Raw genomic sequence first — 22,026 nt, 5'->3', positions numbered from 1 at the left:
GACAAAAAAGCAGTGTATAAAATAAAAAGAAGTTTAAAGATAGACTGGGAATCTTTCTTTCCTGCCTCATAGTGCAAAAATAAAGAGCTATGCAGTGAAATTAGAAGGTGGTAAATTATAAAACATTAACATATTTTGTGACATAGTGAGTATAATCATATACATGAAATGCAGCACAACTAGAAGAGACTTCATCAAATTAAAAAATAATTTGGAGAATCATCTACCTATCAAACATACCTAAAGAGACAACATCAGCGAGACAAAAAAATGGATATGAAATCTTCAGAATTTTAGCCTAACAGCCATTACTAAATATCAGTTTAATAGGTAGAGATGAGAAAGAAAGTGAAGATTACCATGGAAGAGGTTGTCTGCTAAGAAGATTTTAAACTTCCCTTTTGAAATATCTGGTCCTTGTCGTTCTAACAGATACATACAAATCTGTGCTGATCTCCAGTCTCATCCAGTATGGCTGTTTAGTGCTTAATCCTGAAACCACAGGTCGCACATTTTCTTTCACATCATCATGATTTAAATTTAACTTTTGATTAGAGCAGGGACAGTTAGTAGTTAAATAAAAAGGAAAACGAAACCTGTAGGTAAAAAAAAAGCTTTTGGCTTGAGGGTGGGCAGATCTATGCCCTTTTCTGTAAATAAACTATATTTGGATTAAGCAGTTAAGTTCTCTATTGAATCAACAACAGCAAGAGAGACAGAATCAGATCCTTGATTGTTATTGCTGACTTATTGTAAACAGTTGGTTGCAAGACGATACAATACACAGGCATAACTGATACTGTGACAGATAAAAAACAAGGAAGGCCAGATACAAAATGTGTCTTTTACCTTGAATAGTCCTTGGAAAAAAGGAAATTAAACACGGTGAATTGGCTGTTAATCTTCTCATTATTAGGAAGCAAAACCCCAATAAAGGAAAGGCTGGCCATGGGTGAGATGGGTGTGAGACCAAACATGCAAGATGCAGGAAACCCCCTTGTTTTGCAATTACAAACCCAGCCAGTGAAATCACGAGCATTAAGCTACTCATCCTGTGTGTAATGTATGGTTTGGGTTGCTTTCTTTTCTTTAATCTGGAACAGTAGTAAAGGCTCCTGGCTTTACCCTTTTGATAGATAAAAAATTGTTTGCTAAGGCTTGCAACTTGAACATGTAGTTACTAGGAGAATTTGCTTTCACCTGTATTTTCTTTGTGTAACAAGTGAATGTTATAGCCAATATAACTTTTTTATTCAAAGTGGTGATGATGCTGTAACATGATTTATATAGAAAAAGATCCCTGCTCTGAGGAAAGAAGTAATAACATAAACCAACCCCTTTAAATGCTTCCCTATTAAGTCCTGGATGCAGGAAATGCCATTCTCCCTTCACAGGCTTAATGAAATTTTAGAATGTTATTTTATCTGTCTCTCTACATAAACTTGTGTATATGTTTACAATATACTTGTATATTCTGTTTTTCTTACAAGAAGTCGTCTAACTCACTTTAGTAATCTGGACCTTAGATAAATCTGCTTGGAAGTGAAGTCAATGAGTAGGAAAACATCGTCTAGCTAGGACTGCTGAGTGAAATGTTCTTCAGTGTTAAAGCAGTTTATTCTAAGCTTACCAAGTAACAGTCAGGCTGACATATAGTGGATCATTGGGTGGTGGGCTTTTGCAAGTTTCTAGGAAAAAAAAATAAACAATCTAATTTTAAGAAGTAACTTTAAAGATCATTAGTCTTCACTTGAGTTATAGGTTGGTTTTCAATAAGGCCTTTTACTAGATTAAAAAAATATTTGTTATAAAACAGACTTAAATATGAATTTTTAAAAGCTTCTTAAGCAAATTGACTACCTATGTCATTTTATAATGTCATGCTGATACTTCAAAGCATATTCTTAACACCAAAAGAAACCCCAGCCTCAAGCCTAGAAACTAGAAAGATATCTAACTTACATACAGGTAGTGATGGCTGCTTTATGTTAGGCTTGTCGTCATTAAATACTGAGTGCAAATGACTGATGTTACTGAAACAGCAGCAGCAGATAGGAAAACAATACAAAATCAAGACTAATCTGGAATCTGAAAAGTATCATTTCTAACCACTGCTCTTTCTAACCACTGGGAATCTGAATGTTATCTATCGGGTTTGAGCAATCTCAGCTTTCAGGGTAGCAGGAGGACTGAGAAATAACCACTTTGTTACATATTTGGGTCTCTAGTGAAAGATTTAAAAAAACGGCTGATCCTTCATTCTGCACTGTCTCAGCAGACTGCATTGTGATGATGATGTTAAATGAAACTGCTGTCTTAATAGACCCGGAAATTAAACTATCGTAAGTAACATAGTGTGTATAATTGAAGTAGTTTATTACCTCAGAAAAATATGAAGGCTAATATCATATGTGTAATCGGAATCGGACATCTTTAGATAATTCTGAAAGTGTATTCTTAACAGCTGTCAGGATGAGCCCTTGGCTTTCTCCAGCATTTAAATTCTTTTTATCAGCAGAATGAATTGTCTTTGATAATTTCTAGTGCATATATTCTGTGGGGTTAAACCACAATTACGGAAAATTTTATGGTTCCTCACAGATGAGTGTTAGAGGAGAAAGTGTAAGGTCTGAGCCTGGCTGAATCTTCTCTGCAGTTGTTTCTAAGGCAATTTAGCACTGATCGTACTATGATTTGCTTTTATACTAACAAAAATGAGATGAAGAATAAAAAAATAGAGCTCAATTTTTACAGGTACTTAGATCACCCAAAGGACAACAAATGAGAAATGTTTTTTCAGATATCTCCTCTTATCTCGTTTATGTCATGTGTGAATTTGCCTTCAAGAATAGCAGGACTTTTTATTCTTTTGTTTAACTTTTCCTTTTAAATTTAAAATGTGGAGTCTTTTCACTTCTTGGCCTTGTTAGATTTTGACACAATTACTTTGTGCTTAGTAAATGAATGTAATGCTATAGAATAGCCAAAATCCAAACCATCGTAGTGCACAAGCCAAACATAAACAAGTTATATAATGCCGCAATCATTCATTTGTTAAAGTAAGTGGAAAATTCAAAGTGTACGTAATCTTTTTGGACAACTGACAGGCAGGTGTGATCAAGAGAATGGGGAATACAGTGATTGTAGTGAGATAGAGAGACAGGTTTGTCTGGGTGATGAGAAAGTAAAGTGAGATGAAATTGGGAGAAACGAGAGACAGTCATCTGTCCCAGTAAAAGGAGAAGTAACAGTGCAGAGACTGCTAAGAGATTTAGAGGAACCAGCTGAAGCAGTAGTAAGTGCCTAGGAAGATTCAGAAGCCAGGACCTGTTGACAAAGTGGACCGCAAAACATCTGTGCCAGAAAAGTGATAGAATAAAGTGCCAGTCCCTCTCTAATTCTCAGTAATCTCCTAGTATATTTGATTGAGAAAGGTAACAGCAGGCTTCAGGCACCTCCCAGCTCAAATTACTGTATGCATCCCTCCTGTTCATGGTACACCTCCTTGCACACCCCCCAAGCACACTTCTGCCTGGGATCAGGGTAGGGCTGCTGGCCCCAGTCCTAGTCCCGTGTCAGGACGGATGGTTTTACTTTAGTAGACTGTTCAGCCCCACTTGATTTCAAACTTTCTGGCCCTATGGACCAGAAAATTCCTCATCCTTCCCACTGCATGCTGTGATCAGAACCAAAGCCAACCCACCCCTAGCCTTTCTCAGAACCACTATTTTCTGCAATCTTCATGGCTTGCTTTTGTTTAGCATTTGCATTTTGTTTTGGCCTGATAGTTTTCCCTCCATCTTTCTCTTTGCATCTCTTTACCCATGGCTGCATTTGCTCTCTCATATCCCACAGCCTAGACACAAGCAGTTGGAAGCATCCCAGCCAGGCTTCAGCAATGTTGTGGTTTAAGCTCAGCTGGCAACAAAGCATCACACACCCACTTGCTCACTCCTACCACCCTGTGGGATGAAGAGGAGAAAAATATAGCAAAGGGATCATGGGTTGAGACAAGAACAGAGATGTGTGGAATAGTTACTGGAGGTGACTTACTGAGACTTAGTGAAACTAAAGTTATATGCACATGTTAAGAGAAGGTATAGCCTTAAGGAAGCTTTAAGCGTGGAACATGGACAATATGCAAAGAGACTGTTCTATTCCACAATAGTTCTCTAGGCAACATAATCTGCAACCTTAGATGTTAGCAACACCAGGGGAGTTTGGTATGCTGACCCTAAGAGAAACAGCACAGAGAGTGGAGCAGAGCAGAGGCAATGCAGCCAGGCTCTGTGATGTCGCTGCAGAGATGGGAACTTGATGGTACCATGGAACTGATAAGCGGCCTAATTGCTACCCTGAGCCAACAATTTCTTATTTTTTTGTTGAAATCATGTCCTTTGATTGAACTTTTCTCATTTTAATGTCATTACTATTGCAAACACACCTCCATTCCAAAAGCTACCTGCCTTCTCAGTATGACCACCCATCCCTGAGCATGCACTCGGAATTCCTTCTAGTCTGCACCTTTAAAAGCAAAACAAGGAAATTTCACACCCCTTATAACAAAGGTACGTATGACTAGAGTCCCTCAAGATGCAGCTGAAAGTGAAAAAAACAGTACTACAAGGATGTTGTGAGGTCATGTAGGGAGAAAATTGAAGGGCCAAGGCATAACTAAAACTTAAGCTGGCCACTGCTACAAAAGACAATAAGAAAAATTTCTATAAATATATCAGCAACAAAAAGAGACTAAAGGGAATCTTCATTCTTTAATGGACACAGGGGGAAGCTTAGTGACCAAGGACGAGGAAAAGGCTGAGGTACTTAATGTCTTCTTTGACTCAGTCTTCAATAGTAAAACCAGCTTTTCTCTAGGTACCCAGCCCCTTGTGCTGGAAGGCAGGGGCAGGGAATAGAGTCCCTTAGTCCAAGGGGAAATGGTGTGTGACCTGCTGCTCCACCTTGACTCACACAAGTTGATGGGGCCAAGTGAGATCTTCCCGAAGGTGCTGAGGGAGCTGTTGGAAGTGCTCACTGAGCCACTCTCCATCATCTACCAGCTGTCCTGGCTCACTGCGGAGGTCGTAGTGGACTGGAGGATGGAAATTGTGACACTCATCTACAAGAAAGGTCAGAAGGAGGATCCTGGGAATGACAGGCCTGTCAGCCTGACCTTGGTGCCAGGAAAGGTCATCCTGAGTGCCATTGTAAGCCACATATAGGACAACCAAGGATTCAGGCTCAGAAAGCATGGCTTTATGAGAAGCAGATGCTATTTGACCGACCTGATCGTCTTCTATGACAAGGTGGATCTCTGTTCCGCAGTGGCCTCATGGCTGCAGGAACAGGGTCTGCCTCACCATGGGCTGCGCCACAGGCTGCAAGGGAATCTCTGCTAAAGTGCCTGGAGCACCTCCTCTCCTCCTTCCTTGCTGACCTTGGTGTTTGCATAGTTGTTTCACAGCCCACTCTTTTCCCTGGTGCAGGTTTTCTCTTCTTAAATATATTATCACAGAGACGCTGCCACCATCACTGATGGGCTCAGCCTTGGCCAGAGCTGGGTCAGAGTTGGAGTGAGGGAAGCTTCTAGCTCATAGGAGCTCCCTCGGTAGCTGTCCCTGGCTACCAAAATCCCATCACACAAACCTCATACAAACAACAGGTATGCTCTTCCATGTCGTAATTGCAGTGCACAGGCAGGACCTGTGCACAAGAAGCCTGGGAAATCTGTGTAGTTCAGTACAAAAGCAGCATAGAGCTTCAATCTAAGAAGTCAATTGGCAAAAGAGGAAAACATGAGGAAAAGTATCTTCACGTCAGTATGAGGCACACAGACCAGGGCATGAAGCCAGGTCACTTCAAGCTGTATGAAAAGTTCACAATAGGTAAGAATTGCCCTCTTCAGGCAGAAGAAGCCACCTGCCCTGATTGTCTAAAACATGCTGTGTTGCAAAGTCCTTGCCATTTTGTCTTGACATCCAAACTCCATCTCCCTGCTTTCTTGACCTGGCCATCCCATCTATCACCAGTGTGAGGACACTGTTTACAGTGTGGAGTCACCTGCTTCACTATACCTAAAGCAGCCAGCATGTCCAAAACCAAGACTCCCACGTCTTCGCAAGATTCAACCCTGCTGCTTCCCAAGGCCAGCCAGCTGGCTGCAACATAGGTGAGTGCAGTCTTCAGGAAAGCGCCCACAGACGGCTTAGATGAGACCAGTGAACTCTGCTACTGAACCTTGAATACTAAGAGTAGCCATGTTGGCATAGCCCCATTTGGCTAAGCGGACAAGCAGTTACATGTGCCTGAAAACTTGTCTTCTGTGTTCTCCACACAAACCTTGCCATGCTTAATATTGGCGTACGTCATACTCAAGAATTACTGCAAGCAGATGCAACAAAAATCAGGTGCAGATCAACTTGTGATATTCAGTTATTGAAGGGTGATTTTGCTTTCTTGTTTCCTTTGCATTAGAATGGTGCTAACCAAGTTGTTGATGAAAGACATGTTAATCTTACAGTATTGCTAAGGAAGAGATCAAAGACACCAAAGACACATGGAGGACGTGGTGTCATGGAAAATTCTTACTTTAGACCATAATCATCTTCTTCGCTGTTTGCTGAACCTTAACAAAATCTTCTTAACAATGAGTTAGGCAGTGTTGCACAGGGTATGCCACATGTGGTTGCAGACATCGCTGTACAAACATGGAAATAACCACAGGGCAATTATTGACAGTAGATATTTTTTAGCACAAATGATCTGTCAACAAATCCAGTTCTACAGTGGGCATAATTAATCTTTTTTTTTCAATAGCATTATTTTATTGGTGTTGGAATATTGCCAGTTCACCTCGCTTGTTTAAATCTGAAATTTCCCTCATCCCTCAGCTTGACTAATAGAAATAACATCATGCTTTTTTAGTGCAACAGCTTTTCCCTTACTCCATCCAAGACAGTAAGGAACATATTAGCCAGGGTTGGATGTGATACAGAAGTTTGACACCCTGCTCTTATTTTGCTCTAATTTCCCGATGAAAGTCAATCACTTTGTTTTGCTGTCCTTTTAGTGTGGGGTTTTGTTTCTTATGTTTTGTAAATATGCTGGGTCTTGCAGGTGAAGGATCTTGCCAAAGGACTTTTGAAACTTCATGTATGTTAATCATTTTGTCTCTAAAGACATTTTCAAATAAAGTCCTGGAACTATGTGAGAACTCATTTCCCAATATTTCCCAAAAAAATGGTTAGTCCTTGCTACATCTAGAATTTCCAGATATTTTATTATCCTTCTGTCAATTTAAAAAGTCAAGCTGCTGAGTACACTTTCTAGGCTGCTAACATCCCTACTTTATTTGCAATAGATTTACTATTTTTAAGTGGTTTATGAGAGAAGTTGGTTTTAACAAAAGCTTGTGTATTTTTGCAAGCATCTCACCTGCTTTGTACTTATGTTCCCGCATAAGTTTTGTATGTAGACCCATGTGTTTGGGGATTGTGTTTTAATTCTTTATTGTATTATTTTTGTTATTGCCTTTTTCTGCAAACTGCCTTCTGACTCTTTGGTCTCTGAGTCTCGACTAAATGCAGGGAGAATGCTCAGATCTTACTTGATAAGGAGCGGGAGTATACCAGGGAGGGATGCAAACCCAGCACCTAGTGCTCCAGCCAAGTACATCCTAAAAGTGTGACATACACTGAATCCTTAGATGCACAGATACAATAGTTGCTGCAGGGATGGTCAGAGGCAGCAATAAGCACACCATGCTCCTTGCATAATAGCTGAGCGGTTTGAGCACTGGATTGAAGAGGGGAAGTTGTGTCTGTTCTGGGACTCTGTTTGGACTAGTCCATATTTTGACCTGTTCTCTAGAATAAAACTGTATCTCTTCAGGGAATATGGGCTGGTACTCTGTCCCTTCATTCCCATGAATTTAAATGCTGAGATAAAAAAAAAAAATAAACCCTAGATTTCTTTTCTTTGCTGTGTTTCTGGGTTTCACATCCTTATGACTGTAGCCACACTGGTTAGTTTTTGCCAGTGAGTCTGTTCTCTTGAAAAGTGAAATATCTGAAAAAGACTGAGAGTGATCAAAAACTGTCCTACTTCATGGGCAAATACTGTAGCACTGGTTCTGCTACACAGAAGGTCAGTCATACATCCATCTACTATCACCTCTAGCATTACTCAAAAAAACCTCAAATATGTCTCATCAGATGATTGCCTGCAGCAGAGGAAGCCTGCTTACAGTCCCCAGGACTTCCTGCTTTATAGCTTGCAGACATATCTCCCCTTGGCAGTTTCTTTCCCCTTCCAGGTAACTGACTCTCCTCAAACTACTACAGAGGGTGTCTAAGAGCTTACAGCTCAAGTGTCCAATATTAGGAAAGATGATGCATAGTTTGGAGGTACCTAAAATGATTCTTCTTTTTTTTTTTTTCCCTAGAGAGAGAACAAAGACCAAATACAGCCTATCAAAATTGTCTGCAGGTGCTCAAAGCCCCAGATGAATTTCAGATGCAATTCCAATTGACTGTTTCCCAGCACTGCCTAATCTTGTGAGCACCTCCCTACTGAACCTAAAAGCTCCTCAGGCATTTAACTTTATTCACCCACACATGTTAAGGAGATCCTGTTTTGGGAAGATAGGCACTTATCTCTAGCCTGTAGTCCCACTGCAATCCAGCTTAGGAAGACAGGCATTTAAATCCCTTTTTGAAGCCTGAAAAATTAGCAGCAGCCAGAATTATGTCTGGCTTCTTCCGGCATGGGCCATCAGCTTTGACATACGTGCAAAACACAGAGAGCATGTCTCGAGCTAAGCATGGGAGTGCACATTTTACTGTTTGAGAGGGATTGATGTGACAACTGTCAAAATCTTACGAGACTGCCCCAACTATTACACCATGCTTGGGCAAAAAGTATCAACATCAGCATCTCCTACCAAATTTGAACCATCACATGGTGGTTACAAGGAGCTGTTGACTCCAGTTCTAATCTCAAGGGGAGCGAATTCACCTGCCTGGAAAAGAGGTGTTGTACAGGAGATTGTCATGGAAGAAACGAGAAAAATAGGGCACAACCTTCTAATCCTCCACCCAGTGTCAGAGAGCGTCTGTACTGCCAGGCTAACCTTGGGTTTGCATCTGTCTGCTGTGATGCTTTGCCTGTTCCTGGCTGCACAGGCTCTCGGCTTGGATACCTACCATTCGCACTACCCGATGGTTGCTGATTATGCCATTCTGCTGAGAAGTTTGAGCTCAGGGCTTAATTACAGTCTAGAAACATCACCCACTTCCTTTCTTACAGCTTTACGCATCTTTATGCAAAATGTGGGTGGAAGCACTGTGATCACATACGGCTTCATTAGTGCCAGTCCTGCAGGAGGAACAGATAGGCTGCAGTGTGTGTGGATGGGGCGTTACTAATGTTTCCAATATCTTTCCAAGGGGATATTTGTGCTCTAACCCCGGGCACTGTGAGCTCACTTGCAGTCATCAGTGCAAAGAGGGAAGCAATCATCTTCTGCACGTCTTCAGAAGTGCCACTCTGTCTCCTGCCTGTACAGCAAAGCTGAGAAAACTAGATTGCTCCTTTCGTCCCTTCCAGGGCTCAGACACGTTAACATTTCATTGAGTTAATAATGTCTCAGTGAGGTATTTAGAAGTAGATGGAAGAGATTCCAACTGCTGGCTTTGCAGTTAATGATTGCAAGGAACAAAACAAAGTATCAGTAACAAGTATTGAAAGGAAGGAAAAGGAAGTATCAGTTAAAATTACAATGTATAATAACACACTATTTGAAAATAATTAAAGACCTACAGCCTTTTGCTAATATTTTCATTTCTCCCCCATACCCCTCAGCCATGACAAAAAAATAATGTAATAACAGTGCTGAAAAAAAAAATCCTCCCTTCCTGCCTTCATCTCCTTCCTGTGAAGCAATACTTGTGAACCATGGAGAGTTAAAAAGAATTTTATTTTTTAAAAATATGTAAGTATTTAAAACCAAAATAAGTAACCCTTGAGAAAAAGTAGTGGAACCAATAAGACCATAATGTTAACCCATCAAGTTGCTCTCTGCTTAGTTTAATTCTTTGGACTGAAAAAAAGAGAAGTATTTATCTCTGTAGCTTGAATATGCATTGACTGATCTTATTGTACTAGAAAACCTGAGAAACCGTGGTATATTTGTATAGGGATTGGTTAAATATACTGTAGGCAAGTTTCACAGGTAAATGATGCAAAAGGCTTTCATGAATGCTGTAGTTCTAAGCAAAATAAATGCAACATAAAGGAGTAGAGTTTTGATTTTTACTGAGATAAGTTGAAAGAATAATTCACCTTTAGTAAATGTCAGTGTTTCTTCTTTCATGTCTTTTTATGTGGTGCTCTATTACTTGATACATAGTTGAGAACAATATACATTAAGAACGACTCTCTCCTTGACATGACTTCGTGATGTTCTGTTTCTTATTTATGTCTGCGTAATTCCATGTGATAATAAAAAGAAATAATTCACCAGAGATAACATAAAATTAAATGGTTGGTTTTGTCCTGGAGCAACTACATACTGTGCTTTCCCTTTATGAATATTTCTAATGAAATAACAAAAAGTCAGTTCTGCTAAGCAATTTGATTTGACTTAGAAAAAACGATACTGTTAATTGTATTTTTTCTAGAAGATATGTTTATTAAGTGGGAGGAGATTACATTTCAAATGTACCTCCAGAACTCTGGATGGCTCCCCATCATCCTCAAAGACAAAATGTTACCAAAGGATTTAAAACTGAATATAAAGGTCAACGCTTCCACTTGTGAAACCACTGTTGGTATTTGTTTTGTATTGATATTGAGGCTTATCTGTATTTATGAAACACCGCCAGTTATGAAAACCACGATGCCAAGGCCAGGCACTGTATTTCCGGTAGCCGAAACAAGCCTTCTACCAGCAGACTGATAAGTAGAACATGCTCTTCTGTTCTAAGCACTTGGCATCTTTAAAATAAGGCTGAGGGTTTAAAACTGACAACACAAAACTTTGGAGATAAGCCATGTGATATGCTAAGGTATGGCTGTACAGAATGCATTTGTCAGGCTGGTATAAAATTTAGGCAGCTGATGTAGGAAGGCTTTGTGCATAAAGCTGCATTTGGTCGTTGCATTGGTACCTGCAGCTGGCCGGAACCACGGCTGCGAGAGGAATAAGCATGAAGGATGTCCGAGGTGACAGAGGTCGTGCCCAGACCCAGCGATACCCACGCAGGATTCAGCAGCAGGAGCCGCCCCACATCTGTGCCAAAGAGAATGGAAATCCTGAGGCCACTCACTGAACGCTTTCGGCCACGGGATTCTGAGACACAGCCGTCTGTCTCATCCCCGCCTTGACGCTTCTGAGCGAGCGTAGCTGTAACAGTCCTAACAGCGAGAGTCACTTGCACCCAAACCCCGGCGGCCTCAACGGGCGGCTCACCGCACCGCCTCCCCCGCTGCTGCTGAGTCACGCCGCCGCCAAGCGCACCGCAGCGCCGCTCCCCTCGCCCCCTCCCCAGCTCCCTGGGCGCCTCGGCGGGGGCCAAGCCGCCACTCTGTCGCTGTCGGCAGCCTGTCCGTCCGCCGCCACCGCCCCCACCTCCCTCCCTTCCCGCGTCGGCCACGGCGCGGCCCTTCCCCCGCCGCACATGCCCAGAAGGACGGGAGCCGCAGCGCGTCCGGGCGCTGCTGTGACAGCGGCGGCGCTTTCCCTTCCGCCTGGTGGGGACCACGCCGCGCTGCGCCCCTCCCGGCCCAGCCCGGCCCGGCGGCGAGATACTGTGCCAGGCGCAGGCCGGCCACTCTTCCAGCTCCCTGCCCGCCGAGCCTCGAGCCCGCCGTTGCGGGGCGGGAGGCGGCCATGTCGCTATTGTCTGCGCTGGTGCCCTTGCTCCGGGTGTACCGCATCGGCCTCCTCGTCATCCTGCATCAGCTGCGCCGCCGCCTCCGCTTGCGCTGCCCCCCGGCCCCAGGTGAGCACCGAAGCCGGCGCCGCGGGGCGGGGCAGCAGCGGGCCCGGGGGCGGCAGTCCCCGCCGCATAGAGGGGGGAAAGTTTGCCGCGCCTCCCCCTTCCCGGGCGGCAGCAATGTTGGCCCGGGAAGCGCGGGGCCAAGACCTGGGGGCCCAAGCCCGGGGCCAACCCGGACAGGGAAGGGCAGGACAGGGCAGCCGCAACCTTGGCAGCAGCGGTGGGGAGTCCGAGCCACGCCACTTCCCCAACGGCCGGGCCGGGCCCGCCGCGCCGCCCGAGAACAGCGGCCCGGTGGCGGTGGGGGGAAGGGGGATGTGTGCTGCGGCTGGCGGGGCGCCCTCCCTGCCCCCGCCCCACCGAGCTCCGCCCTCGCTGCCGCCGGCGGGCCCCGGCCCCTACCGCTCCATCCAGCCCCCGGTCCGCGGCCGCCCCGGACGCGGGGAGAGGCGGGGCGGGGGGCCGGGCCCGGAACGGGCGGCTGGCTGCATGCCGGCCTGACTGCGGCCTCGGGAGACGGCGTGGGGGCTCGGCGGGCCGGGGGTCCCCACTCCTCCTCTTCTTATTTGTTGCTTTCTGACGGTTTCGCCTCAGACTTCGGCCCAGAGCCGCGCAGGCTCAGCCTCCCTCAGCCCAGGTAGGTGCTTGGAAGGCGGGTAGAGGCGGGCAGCCACCCGCCGGCCGGGCCGCGGCGCCGGGCGATCCTCCCGCCGCGCCCCCGCCCCGCCACCGGGTCCGCCGGCTTCAGCTTGCCTGCCCGACCGCCTCGGCCACCCCGGGACGGGAGCCCACTCTCTGAAAGCTTCAACTTTGATACCGGCTGTCAGTTCTTGGCAGACTTGAAGCTGACAAGTGAGCGACGCTTGGAGTTTTCTCCAAGGGACTACAGAGGAGTTATTTGTTGGAGAAATTACATTTTTGAGCTTTTCCTATTGGGGTCAACAGCGTGTTTAGTAGTGACTTGAGGAAATTTTGACAGAAGGCAAAGATCTGAATTTCCTCTTTCTTCACACTACTCGTGAGGAATTTAAAATGGTTTGGAGTTTTTAAACTTAGAGCAAACTACGAGCCTAGACAGACACGTAGGGTATCATTACAGCTGAGTGTATGACTGCATGCAAGTCAGTACCTTTAACTTTGCACTGCTTAGCAGAGTTTTAACCAGAGGAACAGTAAAACAAAAAAAAAAAGTTTTGAGCATAGTTTCAGTTAGGAGATGAGGCAGATGAGGAAATAGTTTTAAAGAATATCTGAAGCATTGGGGAGGAGATGGGACAAGTATACCACACAGTAAGAGCGTACTTGTGCGTTTCATCACCCATGGCTTCCTTGGGTAGCATTTTATCCACTTTTTATTCATTCCTGATACTTCTTTGATGGACTGGGATTCTCCTTTCTTATTCTCAAAACACAGAGATAAAACTAGCAAACAAATGAGAGAACCTTGGTGACCATAAGGGCAGATGTGGATACAGTTTGAAGTCATCTGAGCATTTTTGTAGCATTAGTTTTTCTTGGCATAGCGCAGCTGGGTATTGTGCCTAGGGTGTGTAACACTTTCCAAATCTTTTTTTGAACCGAAGAGAAACAGCATGACAAAAATGTAACCCGAGTGTTTTGTTGCAGTCTGTTCTTAGCTGCTATTTAAAAAAAAAAAAAAGTGTTTAATTTGGAAATTTTTGAAAAAGACAGTGAAGATCCAACCTGGGAAACGTCAGCTGCCTGAGTAGGACCAGGGCAGATTTGACAAATGTGGAAAGTTTTCTTTCAGCCTCGACTCGGGGTGGTTTCTTCCAAGGACAAGGAGTTTTCTCCTCAGATTAGTCTTTTTGCATGCAGTTGTCTCTTGGCAGTTACCTGCTGCCCTGCTTGGACTTGCTGTGTCCAGCCACTGCCTTTAAAAAGTGAATCAGCTCATCGGAACTTTTTACCCAGATTAACTATGTTTCCATAATACCTTCAAAATAGCAACAGCAATGCAACAAAAATCAAAAGTATTGGTTCATGCTTAATTAAGCTTCAATTAGTAATCTACACCTGCTGTAAGAAAATGACAAGTGACTTTTCCAGTCTATAGTCCAGACAGGTGCGTATATTTAAAGGTTCCTGTGTCTTTTTCCAGGGGATGTGCGTAACTCATAAGTAAAGTAATGTTATTGTCGGGGGGCTTCTGTGGGAGAGCCTGGAAAGGAGAAGCGGGGCTGGAAGGACAGGGCAGGGCAACAGAGTCAGATGTAACTCCCACCCCTCTCCTTGACCCCAGTTCCCCCATTGGAGTTTCCACTCCTCGTGCAGCAAGCAGCGCAGGTCTCCCATGGAAGGTTAAAGAGAGGTATGCCCTGTGACTTATCTTTGAGTTCAGTGGGTGAGTGAAAGGGTCTGGTGTCAGTGCAACCCTTCTGTCTCTGAATTTTCTGAGAAAAGCTTGTTTTCTTGCACTTACTGGGAAGAAGTGTTCAGGATTTCAACTCAAGTAAAGCAAATTAGTTTCATTTTTTTTTCTTGTCTTTTTCTTTAACTTAGAGTTGCATGCTCTAGTCAACGTGCTTTGACATGCCCTTTAAAAGTGGTCTTCAATCACATCCTGCTGGAGTTTGTCTGATATTTTATAGATGGGATTTGAGACAGTTTTTTTTGGGAAAGAGGGCAGTTTGAGCTCTGAAGTCTAGATTCAGTGCAAAAACTTGGTAATTGTTTTGAGTTGCAAACTGAAAAGACATTAATGCTTGCTATTGAAGTGAGCCTCTCCCCCATTACTCCAATGCAGAGTAGAGAAGTTGGTCTGAAATTTTGATCTTGAAGCTTAGGGAAGGGAGATACAGAGGTGGGAAAATAAGTGGGGTGCAGTCAGTGATTGCTTTGCTGACTAAGAGTGCAGAAGTAAAAGGAAACTTACGTTTAACTTACGCTAAAACATTTTTGCAAGTACTAATAACATAAACGGTATAACTAAACATACGTAATGTAAACTGTGTTAGTCTTCAGTGGTCTAAACAATTAATAGTTTCTGCTTGGTTTGTTTTTTTGCAGTGTTTAGTCTTAAATAAAAAAAAAAAAAAGAAACTCCAAAAAAGTGCTGCTTGACTAAAGATCTTGAAATAAATAGCTTTTTAAAAACAGAAATCTAATCAGTGGATTGATAAAAGACAAATTAATTGTGACACCAGGATATTAACACTGAAAGTTGTGGTCACTGAAAGTCATCCCACTGCTTACAAAAATGGTTCATATAACAAGTCTTTCAGTATTTTAAAAGCTTCTCAAGAAATTTATTTGGCATCTTCCTCATGCATTTTCTCTTCTACTGTACCCGTTTCACTGAAACTTGGTAGGGGAAAAGTAAACACTGAATGTTTTGTAGTTTTAAATTCTCTATTTAAATTTGGTACCTGTGATATGTTGAAGACTTGCTCAGAAGGTGCTGACATGGCTGAAGTTCAGAAGATCTTAAAGACAACTCCTGTTCATAAAAGTGATTGAAATTTCATATATATTTTTAATCTGCCCCACTTTTTGTTCAGGATCATCATTTGTACTAAGCTTCTTGACAATGAATCGTGAAATACTAATTTGGGAACAAACATTGCTTAATTTTGATTCATGCAGTGAGGGCTTTTACCTTACGTGAGTAAGGCATAATGATAGACTGAGTGCTTCCTGCTCAAAGCTGTACGAGCTCCAGGTTGTAAAACATCCAGAGGTGGGCAGAGAAGCGACCAGGTAGGAAGGACTGATGGCAGGCAAAATTAAATTGCATCTAGTAATCCCTCTCCCCCATGCACGCACCTGAGAGAGTTATTTAGGTAGTTTCAGAACTGAGGGAGCACTTTTTTTATGGTTGCCCTTGTGTTGAGTGGGCCTGGGGCTGTGTGACAATGATACCTGCTGTGTAACTGGAGAGGATACCATCGCTGTGTGTGTGCAAGGGGGCAGAGGTAAGGTCGCAGAGTGGCTGCACACTCCACATTTCCTCACATCTCTGTACTTGATTTCACAGTCTGAGGGGCTCTTCTATAGATTTTGAACCTATTTGCTTTGCCACCGGGAAAAGGAGTAGTACTGCCTGGTACTACCCTTTGCCTGGTGCAAGAGTAGTACTGCTGCCCTCCGCAACATGCGTTGTTGCTGGCATTTCAATATTTTGTCCCAAGCCCTGCCATGGAGAGAAGAGTTGTGGATTTGTGTTAGGAAAGTGTGTTAGGGGTCTGAGAGGCATGAGGAGGCAGCACAGCCTATTACAGGGAGAGCGGGAATGAGGTGCATGGACCAGGAAATCTGGACCCTTCCTCCTCTTCCTCCACCTGTGGCAGCTGAGCCCGCTGCAAGGCCAGGCAATAACCCTGTCTACGTGCTCTTAGAAACCTCTGCCCTCTGCATGGAGAAGACGAGGGAGACAGCAGCTTCTCCCAAGGTGTGCTGTGTTTCAGTGTGGGTGTGAATTCAAGGGAGAAAGGAAGAGGCATGTTTGTATCCTGAAGGTTTCTGTGTGCTGAAGAGTTTTCAGCAAACCAAAGTGGCTCTAGCTTTTTTATCAGGGAAAGTTTAGCAAGCTAAAAGAAAACATTTCCATCAGCTCCCCTTCTGAGAAACTGCAGCACGTCTCAAAAGCAGTGAGGTGCTTCATTCCCAATGGATACTTCATTCTGCAAGGTGCTGGTGTCTTCAGTTTGGCTTGAAGTTGAAGCTACTCTAGTTTTTGCCAAGCCTAGGCTATGAACACTTGTTTCACTGAAGGGGAAAAATTTACCTCTTCTTTTATAAAAATGGGCGGTGTAAGTTGATTTGGATTTTTGCAGGTTTTTGTTTTCTTCATAGTACCAGTTACATTGTATAACACTTGAAGAGAGGAAGGGATGATTAACAGTTTACATTCAAGCTATAATGACAGCTGAAATGTGGTTTACAACATTATAATAAAGGCTGTATTATGCTGGCATGTCCTTAACTGTGGCACTGCTGTTCCGTGCCACCGCTGCCAAGTGCCAGGTCTGTCTGAAAACGATGGCAAAGCTGTAACATACATAAGAATGAAGGGTGGAGTGAGTCTGTCACACTCCCTTGCTCTAAAATAACCTGTATTTTATCAGTCTGAGATGAACTTTTTATGATCTAAGGTGTGCCACACTAATTTTAAATACCAAAGATGCATCAACTCATTTATTACATTGCCTTCCTCCTTGCTTTCAGGAACAGCCACATAGCTGCAAAGGAAACTGTAACAGTTAATGAAATACTGAGAGCCTCTATACTTTCTCAAGGCACCATGTCATGGATTGAAGTGGAGGTATCTAAGAGCAATAATAACATATACTGATATGATGTGTCTTGTCAATGCATGATCTGATGCTCTGGCAGGATTACATCGTTATACATTACACCACTTTGTCTTTCAAACTTAACTTTTTTTTTGGTGGGATTTCATACCTTGCTGCTGTTGATATGCCCATCTTTGGAATGACTCACTCAAAAGTAAGTCTTCTGAGAAAGTCCAGTAAAATGCTGGTCTTGAATCTCTGCTTCTAAACCAACAGCTGTGCTTAAATAAACCTGTGTAGCCTTGGTGAACCTGTCTTTGTTCTTTCATTCAAGTAATTCAGAAAGTGCTGCAAAATATCAGCTATAGTTTAGTGAGAAAATGGCTTTTCTTGGGAATGTTCATCAACAAGCAGAAAGCAGACCAGAGAAGCTTGCACACATACATTTTTCTTTTATATTCCCTTGCAGCAATATGAAAAAGTCAGATGGGTTCTTCCTCCTTCAACTAGCCAGTCTTACCACCTGGGGATTTCTGGGCTTGGGTGCAGGTGCAGCTGTTGACAAGCTGAGTAGGAGCAATGCCGTTGCCTTCTGGCTGGCTGCAGGAATGCTCCTGGTGTTTTTCTCCTGCTCTTTTCCCTCGATTTTTGTGGAGAAGGTTGCATATGTGTTTAACTGATGGCTCCTTTCTCCTTCCCAGTCCTGGCCAGGCTCCTGACAGAGGACTCATTGCTGTTACAGCAGCTCGGCTGGTGGGTGTCAAAGAAACGGAGAAGCGTCAGTGTGCAGTCATGCTGTGGCTTGGCTTTTCGGTGTAGTGAAATCAGCTCTGGCAGGTACTAGCTGCCAGCACTGTGCACAGAGACGCTATAGGCCTCAAGTAGTACTTGCATGTTACTCTTTGCACAAGCAGCATTTTCCTGTGCAGATACTGAGGTACGGATTGCCAGCTCTTGCCTTATCACCATGCTCATCTCTAGAGAGTCACCCCCCTTCTGACTTCTGTAGCCTTTTGAAGAAAATACAGCAAAATTATTTTCCAGCTGATGTGCATAATAACATTTATTAGTGCTTCCCTGTCTGCTTTTCCTGTAATTATTGCTCACTGTTATTCCAGGAACCATGACTGTGAAGTGGTAGTTCAGGAGATGGCTTTGATTTCAGAAAGAGAAGGACAGGAAAGGTGTCAGACGTGTATTGTTGATCTGTATGTAGGCTCAAACTCATTTTCCTTTTATTTCAGTCAGAAAACAGCTTTACATTTCAGAGGAGCAGATCAATGCCAGAATTTACATCGCAGATTTTTAGTTTTATTTTTTTCTTCAAAGAAAACACTGGAACAGTTAGAATGGAGCTAACAAAACTTCTTTCATAATAAACAAACAACAAAACCTTTGCTCCCTCAGTATCAGGTTTCAACTGAAGTAGATGTTAGCAGTGAAGCTCAGTAGCTCTTAGGCAAGAGGATGTTGGTCTAGCCCTAACTAACTATAACTTAATAGTCAGGAAAGTGCTGTAGCAGATGACCAGTTCGTGTCACAGTAATGTGTCAGCTCGGTGGTGGTGGTGGTTATACTTTTTTTACCTGGGATTACAGAATTCTAGAAATAAGATTTACTCAGGTCTTCTAGCTCAGTTTCACCTCAGAATGTGATAAAAACTCTTTCCAGTTTTTTTGCCATTCCGATGGGCTTCTTGCAGGTCTCACTTCCTGCAAATTTCATCTTTAAATTTGCAAATGTAATTAGTAAGGTAGGTTTCTTGATAACGTTTGCAAAAACACTGATTTCACATAGTTAAGTGTGGTCAAACTTGTGCTTTCTCATTGTATCTTTATCTTACTGCCTTTATCAGGTACTCATTAATGAGTGAAGGATCAAAAGGTGGGACGGTGGCCAAGAAGCAATGGAGAATAAAAGTTTAGAAGGTTCCCCATCAGACCTAAAGTTAGTGGCTCACCCGAGAGCAAAGAGTAAAGTGTGGAAGTACTTTGGGTTTGATACCAATGCAGAAGGATGCATATTGCAGTGGAAGAAGATCTACTGCCGTATTTGCATGGCACAGATCGCCTATTCAGGAAACACGTCCAACCTTTCCTACCACCTTGAGAAGAATCACCCAGACGAATTCTGCGAGTTTGTGAAAAGCAACACAGAGCAAATGAGGGAAGCCTTTGCCACTGCCTTTTCCAAAATCAAGCCGGAGTCGTCGCAGCAGGTTGTTCAGGATAGCCTCATCATGAAGACCTACCAGAACTACGAAAACAAAAAGCATCAGGAGTTGACGTCTGCGGTCATCAGCTTAATTTGTGAGGGCATGTATCCAGCTTCTATCGTGGATGAGCCCACCTTCAAGGCTCTCTTGAGAACAGCGGACCCTAGGTATGAACTTCCGAGCCGGAAGTACTTCTGCACAAAAGCTATCCCCGAAAAGTACAACGCCATTAGAGAAATCGTGCTGAAAGAGCTCACAGAGGTTCTGTGGTGTGGCATATCCACGGACATGTGGAGGAGCGAGAACCAGAACAGGTCGTACGTCACCGTGGCGGTTCACTTTCTCAGCAGCAGTGCTGCCAACTGCCTGACCGTGAACTCGCGGTGCTTGAAAACATTTGAAGTACCGGAGGACAACACTGCAGAGACTATTACACGAGTCCTTTATGAAACGTTCATTGAGTGGGGGATCAACACAAAAGTCTTCGGTGCTACAACAGACTACAGTAAAGACATTGTGAAAGCTTGCTCTCTCCTCGATATCCCCGTACAGATGCCTTGCTTGGGGCACACTTTTAACGCAGGAATACAACAGGCTTTTCAGCTCCCGAAACTCTGCAGCCTTCTTGCCAGGTGCCGAAAACTGGTGGAGTACTTTCAGCAGTCTACGGTCGCGATGTACATGCTGAGCGAGAAGCAGAAGCAGCAAAACATCCTCCACTGCATGCTGGTAAGCGACCGTGTTTCCTGGTGGGGAAGCACACTCGCGATGCTGCAGCGCCTCAAGGAGCAGCAGTTTGTCATTGCGGCTGTTCTCGTGGAGGACAGCAACAACCACCACCTCATGCTGGAAGCCAGCGAGTGGAATACAATCGAAGGGCTGGTGGAGCTGCTGCAGCCTTTCAAGCAGGTTGCGGAGATGATGTCTGCTTCAAAGTACCCGACGATAAGTATGGTGAAGCCACTTCTCCACATGCTTCTGAATACTACCCTGAACATCAAAGAGAACGATTTGAAAGAAATCAGCATGGCAAAGGAGGTGATTGCTAAAGAACTGTCAACCACATACCAGCACACGCCTGAGATAGACATGTTTCTCAACGTTGCAACTTTCTTGGATCCTCGCTACAAAAAACTGCCTTTTCTTTCAGCCTTTGAGCGACAGCAGGTTGAAAACAGAGTGGTGGAAGAAGCAAAAAGCCTGCTGGAGAAAGTGAAAGAAAACACCTTTAGGACTGAAGAGAAATTCTTCACCGTTTCTGAAGAGCCCCCTGTGAAAAAAATCATTATCTCCTCCACTCCTCCTCCTACCAGCGTCATCAACAACATGCTCGCAGAGATCTTTTGCCAGGCAGGAGGTGTGGAAGACCAGGAGGAATGGCACGCTCAAATTGTTGAGGAACTGAGCAACTTTAAGTCGCAAAAGGTCCTCGGTTTGAACGAAGACCCACTGAAGTGGTGGTCCGACAGACTAGCGCTGTTTCCAGTTTTACCAAAGGTTCTTCAAAAATACTGGTGTATTCTGGCCACACGGGTCTTCCCCGAACGCCTTTTCGGTTCTTCTGCTAATGTTGTAAGTGCAAAGAGAAACCGGTTAGCCCCAGCTCACGTGGATGAGCAGATCTTTTTGTACGAAAACAGTCGGAACGGGTCTGAGGCAGAGCCGGAGGATGAAGACGAAGGAGAGTGGGGTTTGGAACAGGAGCAGATTTTTAATTTAAATGACTCGGTGAACGTAAACAACAATTTCTTTAATATCCGAGACAGTGGGTTTGTTTAACAGGACTGCTGGGGTACATTTAATAACAAACAAAAAAGGTATTTGTCTTAACTTACCAAAAATACTTCTGTTTTATGCTATGAATGCTGTAAATAATGAACAGTTGTAACAAACTTGATTTAGCTTTCATTGTCTATGTTTTTTCCCCACTGTCTTAAAACATGAATGAATTGCAATTAAACAGCACTGAAACGAATGAGGAAATAAATTCTACAAAGCCCGTGATTTCTGACTGTGGCCCAGGCTTCAGAAAGCCCTTATCCATGTGCTTCCTTTCCACAGGCTTCAGTGGGAGACAAGCATGTGCTTAATGTGCTTTCTATGAGTAAAAAAATGGTAATTCCTGTGTGAGTCAGGGTGTTAGCTTTAAATTTTGGATTTTAAAACATTTTTTCTAAAGTCCAGAAATCTGAGCAGTGAATATTTTTAGAGTATATCGATGCTATGGAATGAAAAAAAGATCTTGAGCCTGATTTTCTTTTTCACTACCTCATGTCTTAGGCCTGGTCTATGCTAGAAAAGTTCAGCTGGTGTAAATCTATCAATTATGGGACTGATGTGTTATTATTTTATCTGATACTGTGCTGGCATAGGCTGTAGTGTGGATGCACTTCTACTGGGATAAGTTATTTTGCTTTCCAGTGCAGTGTAAACAGTATAAACACTTCTAAACTGGTATTGCTGTGTCAACATTAGTCTGGTTTTGCCATTTAACTGCAGCAGCTAAATGGCAAAAACTTTTTTGTTGGCGGTTTTTTTTTTTGGTTTTGTTTTGTGT

At 43.6% G+C, this 22,026-nt stretch overlaps 2 protein-coding genes across 5 annotated transcripts in view; both read left to right on the top strand.

The window, feature by feature from the left end:
- ZBED1 (zinc finger BED-type containing 1) overlaps positions 1-21,599 on the top strand; it is a 58,934-nt gene extending 37,335 nt beyond the window's left edge. The window contains exons 1-2 of one of the 3 annotated variants that reach the window (XM_061998507.1): positions 11,923-12,002; positions 19,110-21,599. In XM_061998507.1, the coding sequence (XP_061854491.1) occupies positions 19,161-21,248 (2,088 nt within the window). In that variant the 5' untranslated portion in view covers positions 11,923-12,002; positions 19,110-19,160 and the 3' untranslated portion in view covers positions 21,249-21,599. Of the gene's footprint in view, positions 1-11,922; positions 12,003-12,464; positions 12,637-19,109 lie in introns of those variants that run through there. The other 2 variants (XM_061998515.1, XM_061998523.1) reach the window with 2 other exon arrangements.
- Positions 11,694-22,026, top strand: part of DHRSX (dehydrogenase/reductase X-linked) — a 171,704-nt gene continuing 161,371 nt past the window's right edge. Inside the window, exons 1-2 of one of the 2 annotated variants that reach the window (XM_061998544.1) lie at positions 11,694-11,997; positions 12,578-12,636. In XM_061998544.1, coding sequence (XP_061854528.1) covers positions 11,891-11,997; positions 12,578-12,636 — 166 coding nt within the window. In that variant the 5' untranslated portion in view covers positions 11,694-11,890. Of the gene's footprint in view, positions 12,003-12,577; positions 12,637-22,026 lie in introns of both variants that reach the window. The other variant, XM_061998536.1, reaches the window with a different exon arrangement.

Source organism: Colius striatus, chromosome 1 (assembly GCF_028858725.1).
Source record: "Colius striatus isolate bColStr4 chromosome 1, bColStr4.1.hap1, whole genome shotgun sequence".
Classification (NCBI taxonomy): domain Eukaryota; kingdom Metazoa; phylum Chordata; class Aves; order Coliiformes; family Coliidae; genus Colius; species Colius striatus.
The sequence above is the reverse complement of the archived record's forward strand: the minus strand, read 5'-3'. Positions and strand labels throughout refer to the sequence as shown.